The sequence below is a fragment of the Molossus molossus genome, unplaced genomic scaffold, assembly GCF_014108415.1.
Source record: "Molossus molossus isolate mMolMol1 unplaced genomic scaffold, mMolMol1.p scaffold_m16_p_1, whole genome shotgun sequence".
Lineage (NCBI taxonomy): Eukaryota > Metazoa > Chordata > Mammalia > Chiroptera > Molossidae > Molossus > Molossus molossus.
Genome location: NW_023425344.1, coordinates 223378616 through 223403970, shown reverse-complemented (window position 1 = coordinate 223403970; position 25355 = coordinate 223378616). Strand labels below are relative to the sequence as shown.

General features: G+C 47.2%; 1 protein-coding gene and 1 pseudogene across 11 annotated transcripts in view; one reads left to right on the top strand and one right to left on the bottom strand.

Annotated features, from left to right (window-relative positions):
- SMOC1 (SPARC related modular calcium binding 1) overlaps nucleotides 1–25355 on the bottom strand; it is a 145248-nt gene that overhangs the window by 53048 nt on the left and 66845 nt on the right. For all 11 annotated transcript variants that reach the window (XM_036267554.1, XM_036267561.1, XM_036267520.1 and 8 more), the window contains exons 2-5: nucleotides 25029–25194; nucleotides 23830–23942; nucleotides 4103–4202; nucleotides 1964–2011 (exon numbers count right to left, since the gene is read on the bottom strand). In XM_036267554.1, coding sequence (XP_036123447.1) covers nucleotides 1964–2011; nucleotides 4103–4202; nucleotides 23830–23942; nucleotides 25029–25194 — 427 coding nt within the window. The remainder of the gene's footprint in view (nucleotides 1–1963; nucleotides 2012–4102; nucleotides 4203–23829; nucleotides 23943–25028; nucleotides 25195–25355) is intronic.
- LOC118641143 lies at nucleotides 97–1060 on the top strand (annotated as a pseudogene).

Genomic DNA, 25355 nt, shown 5'->3' with positions numbered 1-25355 from the left:
TTTTTCCACCCACTTACTCATTCCTGCTTGCAGGAAGGGGAGAGTCCATCTGGCGCATCGATCAGTCCATGTTTTCTAGCAGGTGGTGGGGTCACCATGCTCTACTTCCACATCTTCTGGGAGCACCTGCACTTAGGGCAGCAGGTTCTCCGGACACTCATCTGCATTCAGGAAGGGGGACCGTGCCTCCTCTTCCCGTCCCCAGGCAATTAGCACCTCGAGCAGGGTCCAGGGAACTCGCCTTGGTCTCCCTGTGACGTCATGTGCACCTCACTCTGATCCTCTGCAGACCCACCTATCACGCAGATCTTATGAGCACAGAGTTCCCAAGGGCTGGATTCAGGTGGGAAGCCTCAAACTCAACCAAGGTCCCTGTCTGGGTTTTACTTGAGAGCCCAAAACGGGGCTCTGGATTGCTCGCTCATGCGATGAAATTGAAGGCTGTTTTCTATGCAACGACAGCGCTCCATGTGTCTATCATCCTGGACGTGAGCAGCAGTGAATCTCAGTGTCTGCCACACTGGAAATTGTGGTCCGCATACCCAAGGGACCTATTCCTCACGGCAGCTGGTCCCCTAAGAGCGCTCAGACACCTGCCTTCACGGGGATATCGGTACTTTGTAGGGCCTGGTACAAAACCAAAACAAAAGGCCTTCTGTTCAAAAAGCAGGACACTAAATAAAGTTTTCTCCTCTCTTCCATCGTCTCTCTGGACTTCCCATGGTGCTTTTAATTTGCTATTTAATGTTGTCCTAGGTAAAGAAAAATTTTTAAATTTTCGCGTACGACTTCGCTGCCCCCCGTCTGGCCCTGCGGACCCACTACCGACACACCTAGCCGGCTCTCGTGAGCACCACGTCTGGTTCCTCCAGCGCCCCCGCCAAGAAGAAAGTGGTTCAACAGCTCCAGCTGAAGCCGGGCTCGAGGCGGGGAGGTTTCCCAGGCAGCTGCAGATCTGAAACAATTCTGTCTGCAGAATGCTCAACATGACCCCCTGCTGACTGGAGTGCCAAGCGCCAGTCCCTTCGGACCCCACAAAGTCTCTTCCTTTTTGGAGTGAAATGAGTCTTTGTAGGTGTTCTAAGCCACATGTCCTGAACCGATGAATATTCAAGGAGAGTTAACTGGAAGCCTGGATAAAAAAAACTCATCTTGTAACATGTGCCATGCTCTACAATCTTCTGCTTTTGTCCGTCCTTAGCATCTACCTCTCTGAATTTTCATGGATTTCTGCTCCACAAGGGTGATTATTTCATATACACTGGCAGCAGCATACAAATAAAATACTTTGTAGAAAGAGTTAAACATAACTAAATACATAAGACTTTTAGCGTGCTGTAAAAGCCCCGTTGCACGCCCCACAACAGTGACAGGCACGGGGTGGGGCCAAGGATCAGCAGCTGACGTGACCTGCACGTATTTCTTCTGCTCACACGCATGCTTCATTGTCCCGGCGACTTTACATACTTGAAAGCACAGGTTCAAATACAAAATAAGTAAGAATTTCACGACAACGACTGCACAGGCCGCAGGCCCACGGAGCCAGCCTCGTCTTGGTGACGAGGATCGGGAGGAGCTGGGATAATCGGAGAAGCAGGGAGGGGAAAATGCCCAGATGGGTTTCCAAAACAAGAGAGTCAGGGCACGCCTGCTTCCATTCCCCTTCTTGGGGTAACACCGGCTAAGTGGTACGCTGACTGAACTGCCAGGAACCAAGGCCCTCCAGGTCCCTGCCAGCTCTGGGCCCTGCACTCACTCCCTCCCTCAGACACTCTGGGAGTTTGGTCCCCACCACCGATGAGCCTGACTTACCTCGGTGCTTCTGGGAGGAAACAGAATTAGAAGGGAGAGTTTCTGCAGGGCACTCTTAGCTTTCACCCAGCTCCTTCCATCTTGTGCAAGAATTCTTGCGCGGACTGGCTTTAGAAGCAAACATTTAGATAAAGCGTGAAACTCCACTCACCTTTCCTTCCTGAGTTGCCCTGGCTCAAGGGCTTGTCGGTGACGGAACCTTGTGCGAGAAGGGAAACAAAACATAGACATTCAGAATGCATCACGGTGGGTTCCTTGCACAGCCGGCAAAGCCTGATGTTCTAAGCATATGGTTGTGTGTGTATATATAGTATACACATCTAGGGACATTATATACAAAGTCAGTACGTACATGCATGTCGAGTGGCGTCTGTTTAATGTCAATGTCACTGATATCACAGCACTGTTGAGATGAACCATGATTTCCAGGTTCCCTGGCAAGAGTCTTCACCAGACTTTCACAGAATTCCACATCCGCATCACTCCCTTATGGAACGTTCCAGTAACTGCCCCTCACCTCCACTCCCCATCTCCCCCACTCTCACCAACTCCACGTTCTGAGCCACATCCATTCAGTAAGGCCAACCGAAAAGAAACCCTCTCTTACTGCAAATGCAGTGATTGACATCCCTTGCTGGTTAGGGCAGGAAATCGGCGATTTTCCATCTGTATTAAGTAGAAAATTGTTGGCCCAATTGTCCTTAATGGGCCAAAATAGTCTGAGGCATGGAAACAATTTTCTAGATGCAGCAGGCTGTTCCTGAAGGCGGGTGTTTGGCCAAACTGGGTGTTTGGCCAAATGCTGCCCTGCAGCCGCTAGGATGCCTGATGCGTCCATCCCGCGGTCCAGCCCCGTGGCACCTGTCTTCCCCAAGAAGCCCACGCGGCCCGCTCATCCACGGAAGGGCCTCTGTGGAGGTCTCACCAACAAAAGGAAAGAAGGAATCCGTGTTTCCAAAGTCTCTATCATACCCCTTCTCCGTGTGCTGGTTTTGTGAGAATCCAATTATCTTACCCTGCATGACTTGTTTCTAGTGCCTTTGTTTGCTTTAAATGAAACTTTCCAGGTCGTCTGCAGGGAGGGCTCATTCCTGCCCCTCCCCACAACAACCCCAAATAAGGTTTCCAGTTTCCATGTAAACCACAAATAAAGTAAACTTTCCCTTTTGGCCTGTAAATCTTGGTTTCATAATGTAGAGACTTAGATGCTTACTGCCCTTCCCACTTATGTCTCCCTTTATATAGCAGGGTCAGTAGGAAAACGACTACATTTTGTGAAAAAAGAAAAATGGCAGAATGGCTAGCCTTTGGAATTTCCCATGGGTTTTAGAATAAGGTTTTATATTTTGCTTGCACTTAAAAACTAAAAATAAATAAATAAATAAAGCCACACACACGCAGAGATAGAGAAGTATGAAAACAGCTGATGGTGGGGTGGGGTTTTTCTTAATGAGGCCGGAGCTGCACAGTGAATTAAGGGCATGACTCTCAAATCCCTGACGATCTTAATGGAAGTGGAAAGTGTGGGGCTTGTGTAAATCCATAACCCACAATCCCATGAAACTGACCCAAGAGCTAAGCTTCTCTATGCTTATCAAGTTGCAAGTAGAAAAGACTTCACTTTTGCCATGGGCTAACCTAGAGGGTCACTAAAGCTGTGGTTCCCTGACGTGTCTAATCATAAACAACCACCTGAGACGCTTCATAAACATGTGGACTCCAGGCCTCACTGCAGACCTACTGGATCGGAACATACAAGGAGGGGCCTCAACACCTGGGTTCTGTTTAGTTTCCCGGGCACCGCTGAGGATGGCCAGATTTGAGGGCCACAGTGATGAGAGTTTTCCATCACTCTGCCTCACATTGTTCAGGGGTGGCACATATATGGTACACCAGCCACTGCTCTCCCATCCTGTGCTCATGACAGGCATCACTAATCGATCACCACAGCCTCTGATGCTGAACTCCCACGCAGTCTTGAAATCCACCTCAAATCCACCAGGGCCACTAGCAACCAGAGCATTCAAGCTGCAAACATACATCCCGACACTTAGGGAAGAGCCTTGAGCCAGAAAGCTAGACTTACAATGAAAAACACACGCACACAGGCATATACTGACCCTACCACCCAGCTGACTCCAGAGCACGTGTGTGCTTGAGTGGATCCTCCCTCCCCTGGGGGATGGCTCATACCCCACCAGCCTTTCAAAGATTCCCCCACAAGACGCAAGAGACAGCCAAGGGGTCTCTCTCCAACCCTTTTCTTTCTTCCCGCCCCTCCCTACGGTACCTGAACATACAGGAGTTTTATTCTGCACAGAAGAGCCGCTGATGGGCTTCCCATCCGGGGTGACACACCAGCAGTACCCCGTGTAGGTGTGGCACTGCACCTGTGCAGGAAAGTCCAGAGGGGAAGAACTGTAAGTCTTGGGGCACAATATCGACAGTCACCTCTCACCCCCTTGAAAGCATCGCCAGTGCGGTGGACGAGCTCCTTCCGCCTCTCGCCCCAGCACCTGTCCCCAGAGCATCTCCTGCAGGTGGGCCTGTCAGTCAACAACATCACGTTTCTGCATGACTTCCGCGCACAACCACAGAAATGTATCTACTTCTTTCTTCCGACTTTAACACTGACTATCTTTATACTTACATACGTCTAGTGTGTGTTTCCGGGGATGGTTCTCACCATCACCAATACCCACATATTTTCCCCCCAAGCACTAGCATACACTCCCATCCAACTGCAAAAAAATCTGGTTAGTGAATTAACTTGGCAAATACAGTGAGAATGTCACCACTGGAGGTTGGTATGACCCTTGTCTAACAAGCTGACGGCGGTAAGCTCTTCTTCCTTCTCCAGCTTTCCCCAGCACCCATCCGTGTCGTCGGCCTGCCTGTTGGTCAGGTGGCTCTCCTGAGACAAGGGCACACGTGATGGGGTTAAGGTGAGAGCAAGGGCACTCATGCCTGCAGCTCTAGATGCCCCCCTGCATCACTGTGTGATCACGTTCGAGCCTCCAGACCGGGTCCCTCTGTCTGGGAATAGTAAATGAAAATGAGGCTTTTCTTCATCTGGGGTAACCCTTCTTTCTCTGCCAATAGCTGTCACTCTCTCCACCTCCTCCCAGCCCACCATCCGCTTCCTGTTTGCTTTCTACACGAGTCCCTAAACACGAAACAGGGCATCACTCCCCTGCTTAAAAACCCTGGATGATTTGCTAGACTCAGGATGGAGATGAAGCTCATGGTCATGCAGAACCTCGAGGTCCTCCATCTGCCCCCTCCTAGTCCTGCAGTCTCATTTTACACCCGCGTCTCCACACACTCTCCATTCCAGCCACAGTGAACCCGTGGACACCTGTAAGCAAGTCCAAGTTCCTCACGAGTCTGAGCTTCGTTTGCTCCAACTGTTCGATCTGTCCAACAATACCGCTCCATAACCCATGCCCAGCCCAGTCCTAATCCCTTCCAATCCCCACCCTCTTCACGACACACCTCCTTTGCAAAGTGGTCCCAGCCTCCCAGCCTCCTCTTCCTCCTTCCTCTGATCCTCCATACACCCTGGTTCCCCAAATCAGAGCCCTTATCACAACGAGCTATAACCACTGATCTATCTAGTCTACTTCCCCCCTTTACTGTGACCCCCTGAAGGCAAGGGACTACATTGCGGTTATTTCTATATTCTAAACATCTAGCATAATGCCTGACATTTATTGTAGGCATTTGATGAGTTGAATAAACATATAGATTATCGTATTTCCTCAGTCTTGGTCTCCATCAATTCTAACAATGTAACATCGGTTTAAATAGCCCCACCGCACTCAGTATAGGCCTCATTTACCAGATGTGTGCCAATCTGCACAGATGCTAAGGAGTGAGGATCCCAGATCCTCTTGGAATCAAGGACATGTTGAAACTGAGGACGGACAGTAATAGCATGCAGCCGGAGTGCTGAGGTCTGGGAGGGGTACAGAGGTAAAAGAGATGAAATCAGGAGCTCTCAATAACACAGAAAAGCTACAGAAAGGCTCCTGCTTTTGTGTGCATACCAAACACAGTAGTGTTCCCCAAGGCTAGCTGCTCCCTCTGGACCCACCCCAGAAATCAGGCAAGAACACGATGGTGGGCACCTTGCTCCCAGTATGAGTCTGTGTATAAGCGAGGCACTGGCCTCTCCTGCTCACGCAGGGAGCCATCTTCAAGGCCTTTACCCCAGTGCCATGCTCCACTCCCACTTCACCTCCCGGGGACACCCCACGGCCACAACGACCGCCCCAGACGCTCACTCGGGAGCAACACCTTGGGCTGGGGCAGTGTTACCATCTGAGGAGGCGTGATGGTGGAATGCAAAGGAACCCAGACAGCCCCGAATCTGAGTCCTGGCCCAGCCAGTTACGCACTGGGCTCTTTGAACCCCATCTATAAAATGGGGATAACAACGTCAAACCTGGAAGGCTCTGAAGAGCATCACAGTGCGCGCCGGGGACCCGGTCGGAGACAGGGTGGCTGTGGCCATGACCGTTCTCAGCTGGGTCAGAACACCTGGGAGCTGGCCTCCTCCCACGCCAGAGCGCCCCTTGTAAACCTGCGAGGCTTGGGTGGGAAACAGCTGGAAACTTGGATTTTACCCCTTCAGATTCGCTAAGCCCTGCAGGGAAGTTCCTAGAGACGATTCCTCACGAATGGACTTTTAATAGGGCCTGGCTGGCTGCTTTCTCCTCCTCGGCCAATAATCACCTCAGGGGAAACCTGTCCCCGGGGCTGGGCAGCCACAATGACTCACTCCCGGCCCCTCGGCTCCCTGAGGACAGGCTGCTCAAGTCCAGCCCGAGGCTGTGCCTCTGGCCCAGCTGCCTGCCACAGCCAGGCCCGGTGGTCAAGCAGCACACAGAACGGCTGGATGGAAAGCCCCCTCCTCCCGGGCAGGCAGAGGCCCAGCCACGGCCAGTGGGGGCAGAACTAAGTGCATGAGGATGAGCTTAAGCCCAAGGCCTTATTTCAAGGGATATAATCTGACCCCTGGGCTCGGTCACAAGAGGACACTGCCTCCCAGCCCCTAGCCAGGCCTACAGGCCCAAATCAGCCCCCTTCTCCCCAGGGCCCTCAGCGTTTTCCTCGGACCAGGCTCCAAGGAACAGACTCCACATTACAAAGTCCTCAGGGAGCTACTTCCAAGTCCTAGAAAACTGGAACCAAATGACCACTTGTTGCCTCTGAGGCCTGGAGCACAGACTCGGGAACACCTGCCCCAGGTGTGCGGGGTGGGGGTGGGGCGGCAGGCTGCAAGGGAGAGCAGGGCTTGCCCAGCAGGTCACCTCCCTTTGCTGAAAGAGCTCCAAGTGAATTAACCCATGATTCTCAATCAAGAGGACCGTTTGTAAGTTGCCTTGGGGAGTATCCAAGATGTCTTCTCGAAGAAAAGAAGTTCCACGAAGACAGAAAACAGTGGTCATGAATTCAGACTACAGCGCACCTTCCTTAACGCACCAGCTCCACCACTAACCACTGAGCGGCCGCCCCTCTGCGGCTCCGCATCGAGCAAGCCTCAGACTGCCCGCGTCTGTTTTAAAGGGGGAGCTAATGATACCTGCCTCACTCCTTTGTTGATAGAATTAAATTAGATACTGTAAATAAAGCACATAGGTCACATGGTTAAGTACCCAGGTAAGCGACACTATTTATTATCACTGTGTTATTTTTTCAGCAAACTCTCCATACTCAAGGGGCACAGCCAGATTCTCAGATGGGAACCAAAGAACATCCTCTTCTGACCAGCCACAGAGGAGGGGGTGGTCTGAAATCAGCACCAAGTTTGAAAAAGTTTCAGTGGAGGGAGGGAAGGTTTGTTTTCACATAGCAACAGTGTCATTACACTCAGAGAAGTAAGGCTTCTTGCAGGAAAACGATCAGGGTATCAAGTGATGGTTTATATGCACATCAAGATGCGAGCTCCACCTAGTTTAGCCTGTTTCTTTGCAAACTTATTTATTCTTTTGAATTAATAAATTAGTTATTCTTCGTTCTACCTCCCCTACACCCCTAGTCCCAAATTAATCCATGCTTGAACTAATCTACGGGAAAAGCACGGGCCAAGAGGAACTGACAAGGTAATTAATTAGCCATTTCTAGGAACCCACTGTGCAGTTCTCGAACTCAGGGTTGCTCTGGCCCCAGAGGTACAGATACAAACCATGGAATTTGCTCCGATCCCATTCTGGAGCCTCCAGGGAAGGCTGAAAGGTCAACTGATGGGTCCTTCCTCGAGAGACAAAAAGTGTGTGTACGTCAACCTAAGTGCGGTTATTCTCTGCTTAACAGTACTACTGAACGTAGCTGGTATTCCTAAAGGTTCTTTAAAACAGTGTGTTTGTAGATAACTAAATTTTATCTCTGATTCATATACTTAAATATTTTTGGCTTGGCCCTGGCCGGGTAGCTCAGCCACTTAGAGTATCGTCCCCATATGCCAAGGTTGCAGGTTCAATCCCTGGTCAGGCATATACGAAAACCAACCAATGAATACATACATTAGTGGAACAACAGATGTCTCCTCTCTCTTCTCTCTCTCTCTCTCTCTCTCTCTCTCTCTCCCCCTCTCAAATCAATGTTTTTAAAAAGATTTTTGGCTTGAAGTCCTTTGTATAAACAGCCCAGTGGTGTACTGCAGGTCAACTTCTATCCAAATCAAGACAAAATATGAAATTATTTTAAGCCTGTTCATCTTCATTAGCCCAACTCGTGGACACCTGGCAGACGTGGGGGGCCGGCACTCCCAGCAAAAGCAGGTGAGTGAGTGATGAGGACAGAAGAGCAGAACAAACACCCCTCACAGGACAGAGCGGGCCGGGAGCGAGCGGAGGAACACAGCGAGGACAACAAGGGAGACAGATGGACAGACAGCAGTGACCACCGGCACCACGCCCCAAATGGAGACCACCACCTGCCACTTTCCAGCGCCTTCTCCATCACCACCAGCCCATGCATGACCTCACCTGGGCCTCGGTCACCTGCGTCCATGTCTTTCAGAGGAGAGGCACAGGGGTGGAGGTTATTTGTTCAAATGTCACAGCTAGTTCACAGCAGTGTGGGAACTTGAATCCTGACCTCCAAGCTCTCATGAAATTGCAGAATGGACAGAGAAAACTTCAGTGATCACTAGTCCAACCCAAACATTTCACAAATGAGGAAACTGAGGCCCAGAGGCAAGGTAGCCTGATGGCTAGCACCTAGCTGTGGCAGGCGTGCTGGGCCTGAGGGAACTGACTGTGTCTCTTTGTGCCTGTGACCCTCCAGCAATGGGACTCTTCCAGGGGGAGGAGGAGGAGGTGGGATCAACAGTCAGTCAAGGAGGCAGCTGGAAGAGTCTTCTGCCCCAGTCTGAGTAGAGGCGTTTCCTGGAGTAATTTGGGGGACAGCATGGGGCCTCTGCTGCACCCAGTGGCCAGCCTGCTTTCCTCTGGTTGTTCTTAGGGATGGTTCTCTGACAGAGGTCGAACCTCACATCCCAAAGTTCCTCTCTGGTGCCAGACTTTTGCTTTCCCTCCTCCGAAGGGCCCCTTGCTTCCTCACGAGACGTCTCTCCTGCAGCGCCCACTTCTCTTCGCTCCCAACACCTACCTCACTTCTGCCACTTTGACACCGTGATGACTGCAGTGGTGGCCGATGGGGTGTGACTAGGAATGACTGAGCACGTAGAGATTCTCAAAGCAAGTAACTTTGGAAATATCGGGCTCACTAACATTAAAAGAGGTCTCGACTGCATGCCGTCTCAGAGCCTTAAATCAATCCACAACTTAGCTTTAAGAGGACAAGATCATTTGCAGCAATTCCTAAACTTATTTAATGGTGGGACCCTCCCTTAATTTTGACTGGGGCACATTTCATGGTACTAGTGTTCTCTAAAATTTGCTTAAAAAAAAAAAAAGTAGTATAACAAAGCGCAGGGCCTTGCCGTATGTCTTTGCTCATTTTGCCCCTACTTTTTAAATTTATTTTTCAATCCTTACCTGAGACTATTTTTCCATTTATTTTCAGACAGAGTGGGAGGGAAAGATAAGGAGAGAAAGAGAAATATCGATGTGAGAGAGACACATAGACTGGTTGCCTCCCGCATGACCCCGACCAGGGCAGGGGACAAACCGCAACCAAAGTACATGCCCTTGACTGGAATCGAACCCGTGACTCCTTGGTCCTCAGGCCGATGCTCCAACCGCTGAGCCAAGACAGCCAGGGCTTGGCCCTACTTTTTTACAGTCCATGTCATTTCATTCATTATTCTTGAAATCATTTCCCTCTGGCAAACCCCCACCCCCTTTTTTGTAACGCTTTCTCAAGCTCTATATCCGGTAAAAAATCCACCTTGAACTGCTTCAGACCTTCACTGACAACTGGGGTCCCCTCCACGCACAGCACCTCCTCACCCTGTGGTTTTACCTACCCCTCTGTTAATTGGTGCTTCTTTCATAAAACAGAGAACGTCAACCAAGTGCAAAGAAACAGGCTTGAGTCAGTGTCCTTAGTAGCAACTACCAAACTTGTAATGAAATGACTACCATCATGTACCTGAACGTTTCCTAGTGGGAAAGAGTAAACTCAAAGCAGAAGGCAGGTGGATGTTTGTCTCTTTTGGTGGTGGGAGTATGAGGCTGTCTTTTTATTTTTAATCTGCCAGTTGCTCCAAATCAGTTAGCGGATTCTTTGGATTAAGCGAATGCACAGTGGAGTTAAGGGTCTTACTGTCGGTCCAGCGGATGGCTTTGTTTCGGGGCAGCCCTGTCTTCATGTTGCCAGCATGCCCTATAGAATACTGAGGAACTGTTTTCCAAGGGCGCCACGGGCCTGGCTGGAAGACTGAGTCACCAGGCCATGTGAGGTTGTCATGTACCCCCAGAATATCTCTCTCCATCAGAAGCTGCAAAACACTGTTTATTGGATGTGCATTAGATATACCTGCAAAACTTCTAAAAACAGATGTCTTGACCCCACCCACAGAGTTTCTGGACCCATTAGTTCTGGGGTCAGCCAAGGAATCTGCATTTCTAACAAGTTCCCAGGTGATGCTGTTGCTGCTGGTCCAGGAACCACCCTTCAAGAACCATTGTTTTAAAGGAAACGTCTCTTGCCACACTTTCTGGTAATTATAATGAAATACTCAAAAAACAAGTACAAAATTTTCTAGGTGGGAATGTGCAAACAAGGAACCTTGTGACCATACTTCCCTCCAAAGTTTTTATATTCCAGGTGTTTAGATGACAAATGGTCTTTTAATTCACAGATTTAGGGATGGCAGGATTAAGTTTTCTGGGTGACCTCACACATGGAAGAGAGCTGGATGCAGTGAGGAGTGGGGCAGAAGGAAGGGTGGTGTAATCCTTTTGGTCTGAGAAGCATGATTATGTTTTTTGCATGTGTTTTCTGGGTTTGGGAAAGGTTACCCCACAAATGTCCTCCTCATCTTCAGTCAGGTTTGGCTCAGAAGCAACAAGATGCAAAATGAAAAACATAGCTTTGGAGCCAAAATGACCTGTCTCGCCTATAAGCTGTGTGACTTTGGTAAAGTCACTTACCCTCTCTGAGCCTATTTCTAAAATAAAGCTAATGGGGCCCACCTTGGAGGTCATTAAGACAAACTGAGACAAGATATTCAGGGTGGGGCAAAAGTGGGTTTTGAATTGTTCATACAGAAAATAGTACAATACTTAATAAAAAATAATAATAATAATACAAGAATAAACTCGGTTGGGTACTCCCAACTGTAAACCTACTTTTGCCCCACCCTGTATAAAGCTTCTAAAGTTGTGCTGGGTGTAGAGTGTGTGCTCAGCATATGCTGATTTTATCCCTTTCCCTTCCCTAGTGCAGGGAGGGTGGCGGCCAAAGCTTCAAAGCACAGCTATTCTTGTTGGCTATAGACACTGTCCCCTGCTCTATGCCAGGTCTAGGGAGGGCTGTCCGCTAAGGAATGAGGAATTTTCCTTTTACAGTATTTACCTCACCTTCCAGAACTTAATGGAGGAGATGCAGGGAGAAAGATAACCCTTCAATTGCAAATCCTTCTAAATAAGGGATTCTTGCCCTGGCCGGTTTGGCTCAGCGGTTAAAGCGTCTGCCTGCAGTACAGAGAGACCCGGGTTCGGTTCCCACTAAGGGCATGTACCTCGGTTGCAGTTTGTCCCCGGCCCTGGTTGGTCATGCGGGTGGCAGCCACTCGATGTGTCCCTTCAAGTCAATGTTTCTCTCTCTCTCTCTCTCTTCCGCTCTATCTGAACAAAAAATGGAAAAATGTCCTCGGGTGAGGATAAAAAAAAAATAAAATAAATAAGGGATTCTTTGTTGATTATGTTTTTATGAGATGAGATGGTACAATGTGGCTGCTAATACCATATTAGTTAAAAGTGGTGTGTTTAGAACAAGTCCCATTCTTCCTCGGGCTGTTTATGACCACATCCGAAATCCTGTGTCCAGTTTGGGGAAGGACACTCTATACTGAATTCAGAAGGAAGAGGCCAGGAGGAAAGAGAGACATAAGTCCTTATGATATGGGAATGAGTGACAGAACTAAGGATGTATGCCAGAACAAAGGGAAATATTTGTTGGCTAAAAGATAGGATTTCACAAGAACATAATGGTGTCTGTTTTCAAATCTTTCTGTGGAAAGTGGGATTTCTGTGATTCTTTAAGTCCCACAGTTAGAACTGGGATCATCTGTTGGAAATTACAGGAAGACAGCTCTCAAGTCATTGTAGAGAAGGTTTTTCCAACTAGATTGTCTCAAGTACATTATATATGTTGTCACTGGTGTAGTAAGCATCCTGTCTCTGGTGGCAATCAAGCAAAAGTGAGATGATTGCTTGGTGAGAAACTGTCAGTGGAACCTGAGCCCTGGATTAGGGCAGGGTAGGGAGAGGAAGGAGAAGGTGAACCAGGTACCTCTGAGGTCCGCTTTAACCCAAAAGTTCTGTGACGGACAACCCTGCTCTAAATTGAATTTTTGCTGCTTAGGAGTAAGGTGGAAATTTATAAACCAGTACTTAATTGTCAGTGTTAATACCATGCTTCCAAGTATATGATGATCTTTTTTTTTCTTTTCGTATTTTCCAGAAACTATGAACATCATCCTCTTAACACACCTAAGATATTTTTAAAACCTGAGTGTTAGGGCTTCAGGGACTCAAAAGGCTTTATTTTCTTGATTCCTGGCCTTGTGTTTGGTGCTTAGAATGGCCCACATACTGTAAACAGCAAATATGGTGCCTGGTTCATTCACTTTTATTTCCATGGTGGGGGACATCAAATACGTGGTTTGTTTGTTTTAAAAAATACCCAATAAGAGTCCCTCTTATGAAGGAGAATTGCTTAGATCCAAACTGTGAAAATCTGGCCAGTACCGGGACAAGGGTGGGCAAGGAATACTTCTCATAACTGACCTGACTTTTAATTAAACTTTTCAGCCTTCATACCACCCTCCCGTGTTCCTATTACCTTTCTCTACTTTGACCTCCCAGGACTCTCCAGGTTCAGCTCCTTCCCAAGGCAGCGGCCCTCCCTCCCCCGCCCACGCACCCCTGCTCCTCCGCCTCTGTCCCTGCTTGCCCATTTCCCCAAAGGGAAGTTCAGCCCTCTTCGTCAGACATTCCCTCTGCAAACTGCTCTGCTTTTAAGAAGTTCTTCCCTACTTTGAGTCAGAATCTGAGCCATCATATATTTTACTCAGCGATCCTGGGTCGGCTCTGTGAGACTCTTCAGGGAAAAGCTATTGTCATCCACAGACAAATGTCTGAAGACGGCACTCATGCACCCCTTTGTCTCCAAAGCAACCGTCTCTGGCTCCTTCAAATCTTCCTCAGGGAACATGACTGCCCAACCCTACTCACCTGAGTCACGCCCTGGCTATGCTATAGCAACACCATTTAAAAGATGCAATGTGCTTTAGGGAGGCGGAGAGTAGTGATTAGGACCAAGAACTCTGCAGCCAGGCGCTTGGGTTTGAATCCAGACTCTACTACTTGCAAGCTGTGTGAGCCTGGGCAAGGGCATCAGCTTCTCTGGGGTTCCATTTCCTCATCGATAAAACGGGCACAGAACAGTGACATAGGTCACAGACAGGACTGACTACCTCGTAGGTCATAGTGAGGGCTGGATAAGGTCATGTGTGTCAGGCACTTATAAAACAGCCCTGCATGTAGTAAGTGCTATATAAATAAGTGTTGTTGTTGTTGCTGTTGTTATCTGGGAAAAAAAAAAGAAGAAGAAGAACAGCAGAGATGGTGATTGAAGCCCCGTCACTGAGCCTCCCCACACCCACAGGCAAAAGGAAGGCCAGAGAGGCAGGCGTCCGTCCTCCCTCCCGCGTCCACCGCCGTGCGGAAGAGCAACTGCACACACCGCCCAGAGCTTGCTTCTTTCATTTCCACCATAGACAAAATGTGGGGACAGACTCACCAGGGCATACGCCCAGCTGGGAGCAACCAGACCCTGCAGGCTTGCTCAAAGCAAACGAGGCCGGTCAGTCTGGGAAGGGATGCTCAGGGGCCATTCAGCGGGAGAAAAGCCACTGGCGAGTAGGGCCAGCAGCGGTTGGGGTAGGCAAACCCTAACGGAACACAACGTGTCCTGAGCACAAAGCATGCTCGTCCACCCTCACCTCACTGCACGTGTCTGCACCTGACGGGTGATCCAGAGGGTGCCAGTTCTCTCACTGAAAAGATGACAGTGGGGGCTCCCCCACCCTATGCAGGAGATGAGACGAGTCCTTTCTGCACACGGATACATCAGGCCTGGTCCCTGCCATCATTTATAGCATTTAAAGTCTGCTTTCACAGCAACATGACTTAGATTGTATATTCACTGCAAATTAAAGATCACCTAGACCACCCAGAGGACGGCAAGAAGTAAAGTCTGCGGGAAGTGGCTGCTGGCTCCTGCTCACCAGGGCTGCAACTTCCCCGGCTTTTCAGAGCACGATGTGCTGAGAACCTGACCGGCCAGAGGCTGTCAGTGTAAGGAGAGGAGCAAGCCGAGCCCAAAGCCTGGTGCACACAGGGAGCAGTACCTCTCCTCAAAGGCATCAATCAAGGCTTCTTGCAGCCCACAGTTTCTACTTTGAAAAAGAAATCCCTTCCCTGCTGTAGATTCAAAGAAGAAAGATTCACTTGCCAAAGACAGAGCTCGCTAGTGATTCCAGAGAGTTTCTCACTCCCTCATTTGCAACTTTCTCTCCCCACCCCTTCCTTCCCTTGCAAATACCAAGGACACTGATAACTTGTCACAAAGCCTAAAACCACAGCACCAGCTTCAGGCTCCTGGGCTTCCCCCTCCTCACTCTCCTGGGGATGGCAGCTGGCATCAACCCCACACGTGGGTGCAGAACAGCACTCACTTCACTGATCATTTAAAAAGGAAAAGGAAGGCTCAGAACTTACTACAAAGCTATAGTGATAATGACAGTGTGGCACCAACAAAGGATGGGCATGGAGAGGCAAGGAACAGAAATGAACGTCCAGAAAGAAACCCTCACCTATATGGCCAATGTGTTTTCAACAATGGAGCCATGGCGATTTAAGGGGGGAAGGAATAGTCTTTTCAGCCAATGGTGCTGGGATTGATGGATATATACATGCAAAACCTCACCTCATGCACAAAAATAAACACAAAATGGATCATCAACCTAAATGCAAAAGTAAAAACCACGAAACTCTTAAAAGAAAACACAGGCGTAAATCTTTGTTACCTTGGATTAGGGAATGGTTTCTTAGAAATGACAACAAAAGCACAAGCAGTGTTTTTAAAAAGAAGATAAATTGGCCCTGATCAGTTTTCTCAGTGGTTAGAGCATTGGCCCGTGAACCAAAGAGTAGCTGGTTCGATTGTGATCAAGGGCACATACCTCAGTTGCAGTTTGGTCCCCAGCCCTGGTTGGGGTCATGCGGGAGGCAGCCAATTGATGTGTCTCTCTCACATCGATGTTTCTCTCTCTCTCTCTCTCTCTCTCTCCCTCTCCCCTACTGTTTGAAAATAATTGGAAAAAATATCCTCGGATGAGGATTTTTAAAAAAGTAAATAAATTGGGCTTCATTAAAATTAAAACTTTTATGCATTAAAAGACATTATCAAGAAAGTGAAAAATCAACCCAAAGATAGGGGCAAATATTTGTAAGTCATATGTCTGATAAGAGTCTTACCCTTTATCTAGAATATATAAAGAACTCTCACAACTCAATAATAAAGACAAATAACTGAATTTAAAAATGGACAAAAGATCTAAATAGACATTTCTCCAAAGAAGATATACGAATTGCCAAAAAGCATATAAAAAAAAATGCTCAATGACAACAGTCATTAAGAAAATGCAAATCAGAAACATAATGAGATACCACCGCACAGCCAATAGGATGGCTATAATAAAGACAGACAATAATAAGTGTTTGCAAAGATGTAAAGTAACTGGAACCCTCATACATTGCTGTTGGGGTGTAAAGTGGTGCAGCCACCTTGGAAAACTGTCTGTCTGTTTCTCAGAAACTTAAACATAGAGTCATAAAACCCAGCAGCTCTAATCCAAGTATATACCAAGAGAACCGAAACACATTCACACAAAACTTGCACACGATAGTTAAAAACAGCATTTTTTACAATAGCTGAGAAGTGGAAAAACCCATATGCCTATCAGCTAATGAATGAATACACAATGGGGTATATCCATACAATGGAATATCATTTGACAATAAAAAGGAATGGAGTACTGATTCATATTATAACATGGATGAACCTTGAAAACATTCTGTTAAGATGCCAGTCACTAAAGACCACATACATATTACATGATTCCATGTATATGAAAGGTCGAGAATAAGCAAATCCATAGAAACAGAAAGTAGATTAGTGGTGCCCTGGCCGGTTTGGCTCAGCGGTTAGAGCATCGGCCTGCGGTCCCGAGAGACCCGGGTTCGGTTCCCGCTAAGGGCACGTACCTCGGTTGCAGTTTGTCCCCGGCCCTGGTTGGTCATGCGGGTGGCAGCCACTCGATGTGTCCCTTTCACATCGATGTTTCTCTCTCTCTTCCTCTCTCCCCCTCCCACTCTACCTGAACAAAAAATAGAAAAATGTCCTCAGGTGAGGATAAAAAAAAAAAAAGAGAGAGAGAAAGTAGATTAGTGGCTGCCAGGGGTTGAGGGGCGGGGGTAATGAAGAGTTACTGCCAATGGGTACAGGATTTCTTCTTGGGTGATGAAAATGTTCTGGCGCTAGATAGTGGTGATGATTACACAACTCGGTGAATACACTAAAAACCACTGAATTGTATACACTTAAGAGGGTAAATCTTATGGTATGTGAATTCTCATATAAGTGGTCTCATATCTCATGTATCTCAATAAAGTTGTTATTTTAAAGAACAAAACCAGGTGGCCTGCCCACAGGTCACAGTTTGCCAACCTCTGTAATAGCTTAACTAACTCTCCCATTTTACAGCTGAGCAAACTGAGACCTAAAAAAGAAGAAAATTAACATTTGCCAAACAGCAATTATACACTATAATTACACAAAGCATCATGAAGTGGGCATTTTCGTATAAATTATCACATGCAATATCTGGTTTGGGACAAGCAATTCAATGAAAACCACAGGTAAAGCAAGTAGGAAGATGCCCTGGGCATGGTAGATGTTCACATTGTAACAATACTAATATGTTTATTGAGCACTTAACAAAAAAGGGAAAAGAAAAGCGACTACTTGCCCAACAGTGGGTCTATTGACCATTATGCCATCTATACATAAAGGATGGGCTTGGATTTTTAACAGTGTGACTGCTTAAAAAAAAAAAAAAAGTTGGCATTGTACATGCCGCAGAAGGCTGAGGGAGTCTAAAGCAGGGTCTGCCCACTAAAACATACAGAACTGGCTTTGTTTGGGGGAATCCAATGGGCTGGAGAAGCTCAGAACACTCCAGCTATGGATGTAACCAGGGTCTTAGTACTGGAGTATTCTGAGCTTCTGGACTCTTTGGGACCTCTAGGTTCATGAAAGAAAGGACAAATCCTTTTCACCTAATGAGGATGCTCAACAGTCCAGCCTGCCCATGTCTAATCAGCTGAGACCAACAGAGGCTCACAGTCCATCAAATCACCGATACCTCCTATGCTTGCTGGGGATCTGGAAGAGGGAGGCCCAGATGGTAAACCCAGGTGTTTCCATGGCAAGCTAATCACACAGCTCTGGTCTACAGGGGTGACTTCAGGAAGCACGGTTCTGGGGATGGGGAGGAGGAGGAGCGGAAAAGGAACATCAAGGCCTGGTCATAGCTCAAGCCCAGGCACTTAGGAAATAAGTTTCAGTTCCTTAGATTTTGGCAAATACAACAGTTAAGAGCTTTAGAAACCACGGCCTTTGCCAAAAAGCCACCATACATTTTCTTTGTGCTTCCAGCTTCAAAACAAAGCATCATGAAGAAGAAAATACAGCTCCCTAGGCCTCTCTATGCAACAAAAAAAATCAGTGCAGGAAAAAAAGAATATGTGTATGGGTGCATTGGTGGGGGAACACTGATTAGAATAAGTAAAAATAGGAAAAGTGTTAGTGCCAGACAGAACTATATCAAAAAAGACTGTTCCTGAAACATGGATCTCAAAGATGAGAAACTTAACACATTTTTCCACATAGAAGTAATATTATAAATGGTGTTTTATATTCTATAATATTTTATATTCTAATAATAATTAGAACTACAATCCACCTACACAAAAAATTATAATGGCTTGGGAATGTATTTGATAATAACCACTAATCAACCACATTGGTGCTCAACACTACGGAAGGTGTCAAATGCCTTAGAAAGCGCATGCCCTTTTGACCCAATATTTACCCCCAAAAAATTTAATCCCCAAATTTAGAGGATTCATGCTACATTCATACAATAAAATTCAAGGCAGCCATTTATAAAGTGAGGTAGAGCCCTGGCTTGTTTGGCTCAGGGGTTAAAGCATCGGCCCTCGGACCAGAGAGCCTGGGTTTGGTTCCCGCTAAGGGCACGTACCTCGGGTGTAGTTTGCCCCCAGTTGGGGTCGTGTGGGCGGCAGCCAGTCGATGTGTGTCTCTTACATCAATGTTTTTCTCTCTCTCTTCCTCCTTCTCTCCCTCCTGCTCTATCTGAAGATAAATGCAAAAATGTTCTTGGGTGAGGGTAAAAAATAAAAATAAAAAATGAGGTAGAGCTACATGTAATTAACCTAGAAAGAAGTCCACAATATAATTAGTTTAATAAAGTGTTATAAAATTACATATGATATTATACCATTTCTTTCCTAAATAATAAGTAAATAATAAGTACACACAAAGAAAATAAATCTAGAGGGTTATAGACTTAATTGTTCCTATTTCAGGAAGACAAAATCACTGGCTTTACCTTCCTACCGTATGTATTTCTGTATTGTCAGAATTTTTTTTACAAAGTGTATATAACTTTTCTATTGAGGAAAAAAAAGTGAAAGTAGTTCTCTTTTTAATTATTTGATTTAGTCCCTAACAGACATACATATATAAAATAAACCTGTACAACACACCATTTTACAAGTTGCACAGTGTGGCTATGTCATAACTTGTTTAAGTAATTCTCTCCTATTGGATATTTCGGTGGTTTCCAAATTTTTGCTACTACAAGCAACACTTAGATGGAAATCCTTGTGGCTAAATATTTGCACATATTTTTAATTATGTCTTTAGAATAAATTCCTTGAAATAGAATTTCAGGCTCAAGACGTGGGCACAATTAAAAAGTTTTGACCCATATTGCAAAATCATCCCATAAAAAGTCAGTGCCAATTTACTTCCTCTACTGCAATGTGAGGGCCACCTTTTGCCCTTCGCTCAAGCCTGACTATTCCAATTTTTACCAATTTGGCAAGCAAAGTGACACATCATTAGTTTTATTTGTATTTCTTTAATTACTAAGGAAAATGACATCATTCACATTCACTTACTGGCTATTTGTTAGTGAGTAACCTGCTTGTTGGCATCTCTTGCCCACTTTTCTACCAGAATGTTTTTCTTTCTGGTTTGTGAGAGTTCTTTATACAATATTCGCCCTTTGTTATTAAGGCTAATGTATGTCATTTGCCTTTTAAGATGTTTCTTCTATGTTCAAAAAGTTTTAATTTGTATATTTTTTCTCAACGATAAAATACATTCAGGATTCTACATCACTGACTTTTAGATGGGCATCTGAAATACAACCAGTTGTACACGTATGATCTTATATACTGACTACTTCATCAGATGTTCTCATATCTTTTCTGTGAGTGAGCTCCTTGAAAGCACAGGTCAGGACATTTCTCAAATTCCCCATAGCAACCAGCACAGAGCCCAGAACATAGCAAAGCTCCAAATTGTCTGAGATGAAAAAATATTGTGTCTGGGATTTGCTTTGAAGCAATCCAGTTTGGGGTGGAAGACAAAAATGGGGTAAGATGAAACAGAATCAGCCACATATCAATCATTGTTGAAGCTGGATGATGGGTACATGGCATTCATTATACTTGTATTTCTGCTTTTTTGTATATTTGAAAATTTCCACAATCCAAAGAATTTTTTTAATGTCTGCTTGACTGATTGGTCAACAGCATCAGAGAGGGGACTTCTAGAATAACATGGTGATGAACATGAATTACAGTTACATCAAGGACCCTTCTGTAGAATACGGAATTTAAGAGCATGGGCCTTGAAACCAGGCAGGCTGGACACAAATCCTTTCTAGGTTAGTGACCTTGAACCAGTTATTTAACCCCTCTGGAGCTCAGGTTTCAGTTATAAATAAGGGTATTAATAGATACCTCGAAAGGTCGTGGTCAGGATTAATGGGTGTAAAACTCAGTGCTTAGCTCTCAATAAAGAGTTGCCATCATTACTGTCCAGCGATGCACAAGCCTGACAAGCTGCAGCCAGCATTTCTTGGCAGTGGTGATCCAATACCTTTCCACTACAGCTGTGATTTCTGCAAATCAGCTCGGGCACGGGGCAACTGCTTGGCAAAGAACTTGGTGGAACAGATGTCAGGAGTCACGTTCCTGATACCCAGAAGAGAACACCGATAAGGCCATGGCAGGGGACAAAGACCATAGCCCCTGACCTTCCTCAACGGGTCACCAAAGAGCACGGGCTCCATGTTCCAATGGTGCAATGAAGAACGAGGGTGCGGAAGCTCTGACAACGGTGGGCCACTGCAGATTGACCAAACATTGGCATCACCTGGGGAGCTTGAATTAATACAATGTCTGGGTCCCACTCCCAGAATTTGACGTAATGATCTGGGATGTGGACTAAGTAGATATCAAGGTTTTAAAAATCAAATGCGACCCAATGTGCACCAACCACTCTGCTGTATGAATTGGGGTAGCGGGGTATGGAGCAAGAGGACAAGGGAAAACAAAGAAGAGAACAGAGATCATTTGACCCACATGAACCCCATTAAAGCCAAACTGTGTCCCATGCCAGACAAACCTAGTCCCATTCAGGTCCCTTCATGCCCTCCATAAATTTCAAGAGTGTGCTCCTGTCATAATTCATAGGGCTAACATATGTTATTAGCACCAAGATATGTGCATATCAATAAGGAACAGTGAAGCAACATAGCTGATCTCTAGGTTTTGGTCTTACAAAACAAAAAGTCCAGCTCAGTGACGGTGGAAGTTGGGGGAGGGAGAAATGCATTTGTCCCCTCGCCTTTTGGCAGCCTGTCAGTGTGAATGAAGCACACTCAAAGAGGCAGCCTCATTCTGTGAAGTTACTGCAGTCTCTTTGATCAAGGGGAAAAGCACATCCATTTCAATCACTGTTACGGGGCCTGGCCGGCTGTCTGGCCGCCTGGCTGCCCACCGGGGCGACCAGCCTTGAGCCCGCAGACACATGGCAGTGCTTACTGTAGCAAACAAATGAGGGGCTCCTGACTATCCATCCAACCTTTGCTGAACTTCAGGGGCCTCTCACTTAGCAATTCTGCCCTGACTAATCTGGAAGTTCCTCTCCCCGGCAAACACCACCTGGTCCGGCCTGGCCTCGCCCAAACAAAGGCTGGCCAGCAGCTGTCTGTCACGAGGCGGCAAACACTTCAGAACCAGGAGGGCAGGGGTCAACCGCTCTCATAATCAACACACTCAAGATTACACAAGCCTAGAGAAAGGGGGGAAAATGACTTTGCCTCCTCCCTATGACCCTTACCCCGTCTCAGCCCAAACCCAGCTGAGAGAGGTCTGCTCTTCTCCCCCATATACAACGATCACTGCATTCTTTCCACTAGACTCAATACTGTAAAAAAGAGCTCATCAATTTTCAAATTTGGAGAGGTTGAACAAAAGGTTTTATTTTCCTTAAGTGGCATCGTTCATAAAATCTAGGGAAGATGTGAATGGCAGAACTAGAGCAGACATGGGGATAATGATGATGATAAAGACAGATATTTATATAGCGGTTTACGTCCTCAAGTGTTTGACATGAGTTCACTCATTTAACCTTCATCAAATTTTATGAGGTAAGCTATAGTAACGATAATAGTAACATCATAATATATATACTATAATAATAATAATAATAGTAAGTATGGGTAATAAGGATACTATGACCCAGAGACATTCAGTGACTTGCCTGAGGGGTGGGGACTGGGAGTCACACTCAGGCAGTCTGGCCCCAGGATCGGTGCACTGACCACAGCACTAGCCTGTCTTCTGCCAGTCCAGAGTCTCCTTTAAAGCTGCCAGTTCAGAGAACAGCAGAGTATGGCCTCTGGAGCCAGAGGGAGCTGAGTCTGCATCTCGGCTCTGTCCTTCTGCATTCTGCTGTGGCTGCATCTTCTGTAAGTGGGGATGACAGCACCTACCTCACAGGCCCGGGTTGAGGCTCCAGTGAGAAAATGAGCCAAGGTCAATTAAATGCAGTGGCCCTCAGTCCTGGATGAACATTTGAATCAGCTGGGAACTTTTAAAACATGAGGCCTGATCGCTTTCCCACCACCCTCCACATTTCCTCAAAGCAGGCGGTCAGTCTGAAGTCCGCAATCCCCTGGGCTCAGACCCCAAAGGAAACCTGAGACCCATGGGACCAGAGGCCAGCCCACACCCTTGCCCCATTGACTCAGAATTGCAGGGAAGCTCAGAAACCTCTGAAGGCTTTGCTTCCATCCAACTCGGCTCTCTTCACAGAGGGAACGGAGGCACTGGGACCATCCCCAACCATGCAGCTGGCTCACCCTTGTCCAGTGACCTTCCCCCACTTTCATCAGACAGTGCCTCATCCAGCCACCTCCCGCGCCCCCAACCCAGGCTGTGTCCCACCTGCAGCCTAAAAGCTTACGAAGGAGTAACCTACTGTCCCTATTGTCCCATGCGGCCTGTTTTAGAAACAGTCTGTGCCAGCATCAACACAGCCAGCATTACTTTTACACAGAGCTCTGGCCACAGCAGGATGAGAGGTGAGACGGCCTGAAATTCTAAAATCTGTGTGCACACAGACACGTGAGTGTGCATGCATGCACGCACGCACACAGACACCATACACCATACACCACACTCACACACACACACACACACCACACACACTCCAAGAACCACACTTGGTCCTCCAAGGGATAACTGCTTCCTTGGAGGACTTGGGGTTGGCAGACGGGGAGCACAGAGGGGTAGCAATAAACAGTGAAGGGAATACCAGGGTTGCCCATGGAAACTGGCAAGAATAAGAAAATATAATCAGCCTACATTTGACAGAAGAGAAAAATGGAGAGGGCCAGCAGGGAGGACGGGGACCAAGCAATGCCAGTTTCCTGGCTCGGACTCCCATGCGCCTTCTCGGGACCCACTGCCAGCTGGCGAGGGGCAGCGAGGAGGGTCCGGGAGGGGGAAGGTAGGCACCAGAAGGTAGCACAGAGGGTGTCAAAGAGCCCTCAGCTGTTTCCCAGAAAGCCGGGGCTGCACCCTCCAGCCGCAGGCTCCTCCGTCGCTCAGTCCAGGAAAGGGGCCTGGGAGACGGCCACGGCCTCACCTGGGTAAAGGAGCCATCCTCGCTGCACTCCGGGACAAACACTGCCTCCTGGGGCTTCTTGGCTTGCTCTAGGGCCTGAGCCCGCTCCAGGCGACACTTGCTCTGGCCAGCGTCTAAAAGAGGAGAGGAGCGAGTATGTTTCATCCTTCACTGGGATCCCACACAGGCGCCACGGAACCAGGCGGCTGCCCGGTTCTAGGAGCAGAGGGAGCGCGCCCGCCCGGGAGCCCACACACAAGCCCGGCTCATCTGAGGACGCAGGCAGGGGCCAGGGAGGGCACCAGCTCGCCTTCCCCGTCAGTGACAATCTTAGAAAAGTGGGGGGTTGTATTTATACCTCGTTCTACTTATTTTTTTCTCCCAGTTACCCCCACCACTCCCAGGGGGAAAAAATGTTCCACCTCTATTATTTTTCACTGGGTTTATTCTGAAACATGCAAGCCCACGGGCCTCAGAGATGTTTTCCAGTTCAAGAATGGCAAGCACTGTCTTTGGAAAATCAGAGGCTCCAGAGTGGCCAGCTCAGCCTCCCACCATTCCTATAATGACCCTAAGCAGTCCAGAGTCAAAATTCAAACATCTACGGGGTGTAGGAAAGTGACATAATTAGAGAAGATTTCAGCTTGGAGACACCACAGGGTGTGCTGAGGACTGTGACAGACTGGAGAGCAGGTCCCCCTTTAAAGGGGGAGGCTGCTACTCTGCTCTAGCCACGCATTGCCTTGTGGGAGGGAGCACAGACCTGATATTCCCAGAGCTTCCAATTTTTTATGAGAAGTACAAAAATCCAGATTTTTATGTTGACTCTCCTAATTTTTAAATGTTGTCTCAAATGTTTTTAATATTTTTAAACATGTGAGCTGACCAAAAACAACAAAAAAACACATCTCTTGACCAACCATTTGGAACCCCTACTCAGAAGCCAGCAATAATGCCTTGCCAATTTAAGCATCTCCATTTATAAAATAAAAATAAATAGCACTAGCCACACAGCAGCACATCTCTCTAAGCCCGAGCCTGGTGACAGTGTTTGAAAGACAGGAAAGTGCTCATTCCTTCAGGTAGACCAGTTCTCCTCGGAGGCCCTGGCAGAAAGGGTAAAGGGACAGGATAGCAAACCAAATAAACAGACTCATTCTGCACTTCTGCACTGTGCTCCCCTTACAGGGCGTGCATCATGCCGAGAGGCACACACTCACCTTTGCATCTGCCTCGATGGACCACACCCAGGGCCGGGTCTCTGCACTTGGCTCGCTGGTACTCACACATGGACTCGTAGGACCTGCCGTCGGAGGCACAGATGGGTTTGGGCTGAGTCCTGGAGCAGTGGAGGTTGCACTGAGGGTCACGGTCACTTATGAGAAACTAGATTGGAAACAGTAAAAGGGTACAGAGGTTACTCCTGCAAGAAAATGAGGGGTGAGCCCATGACTTACGATAATTGGTTTGCTTGAGCAAGCCCAGAATAAACCCAAAGTTATTAAACCCTAGTCGCGGAAAAGAACTGAGCGGCCACAAAGTCTCAC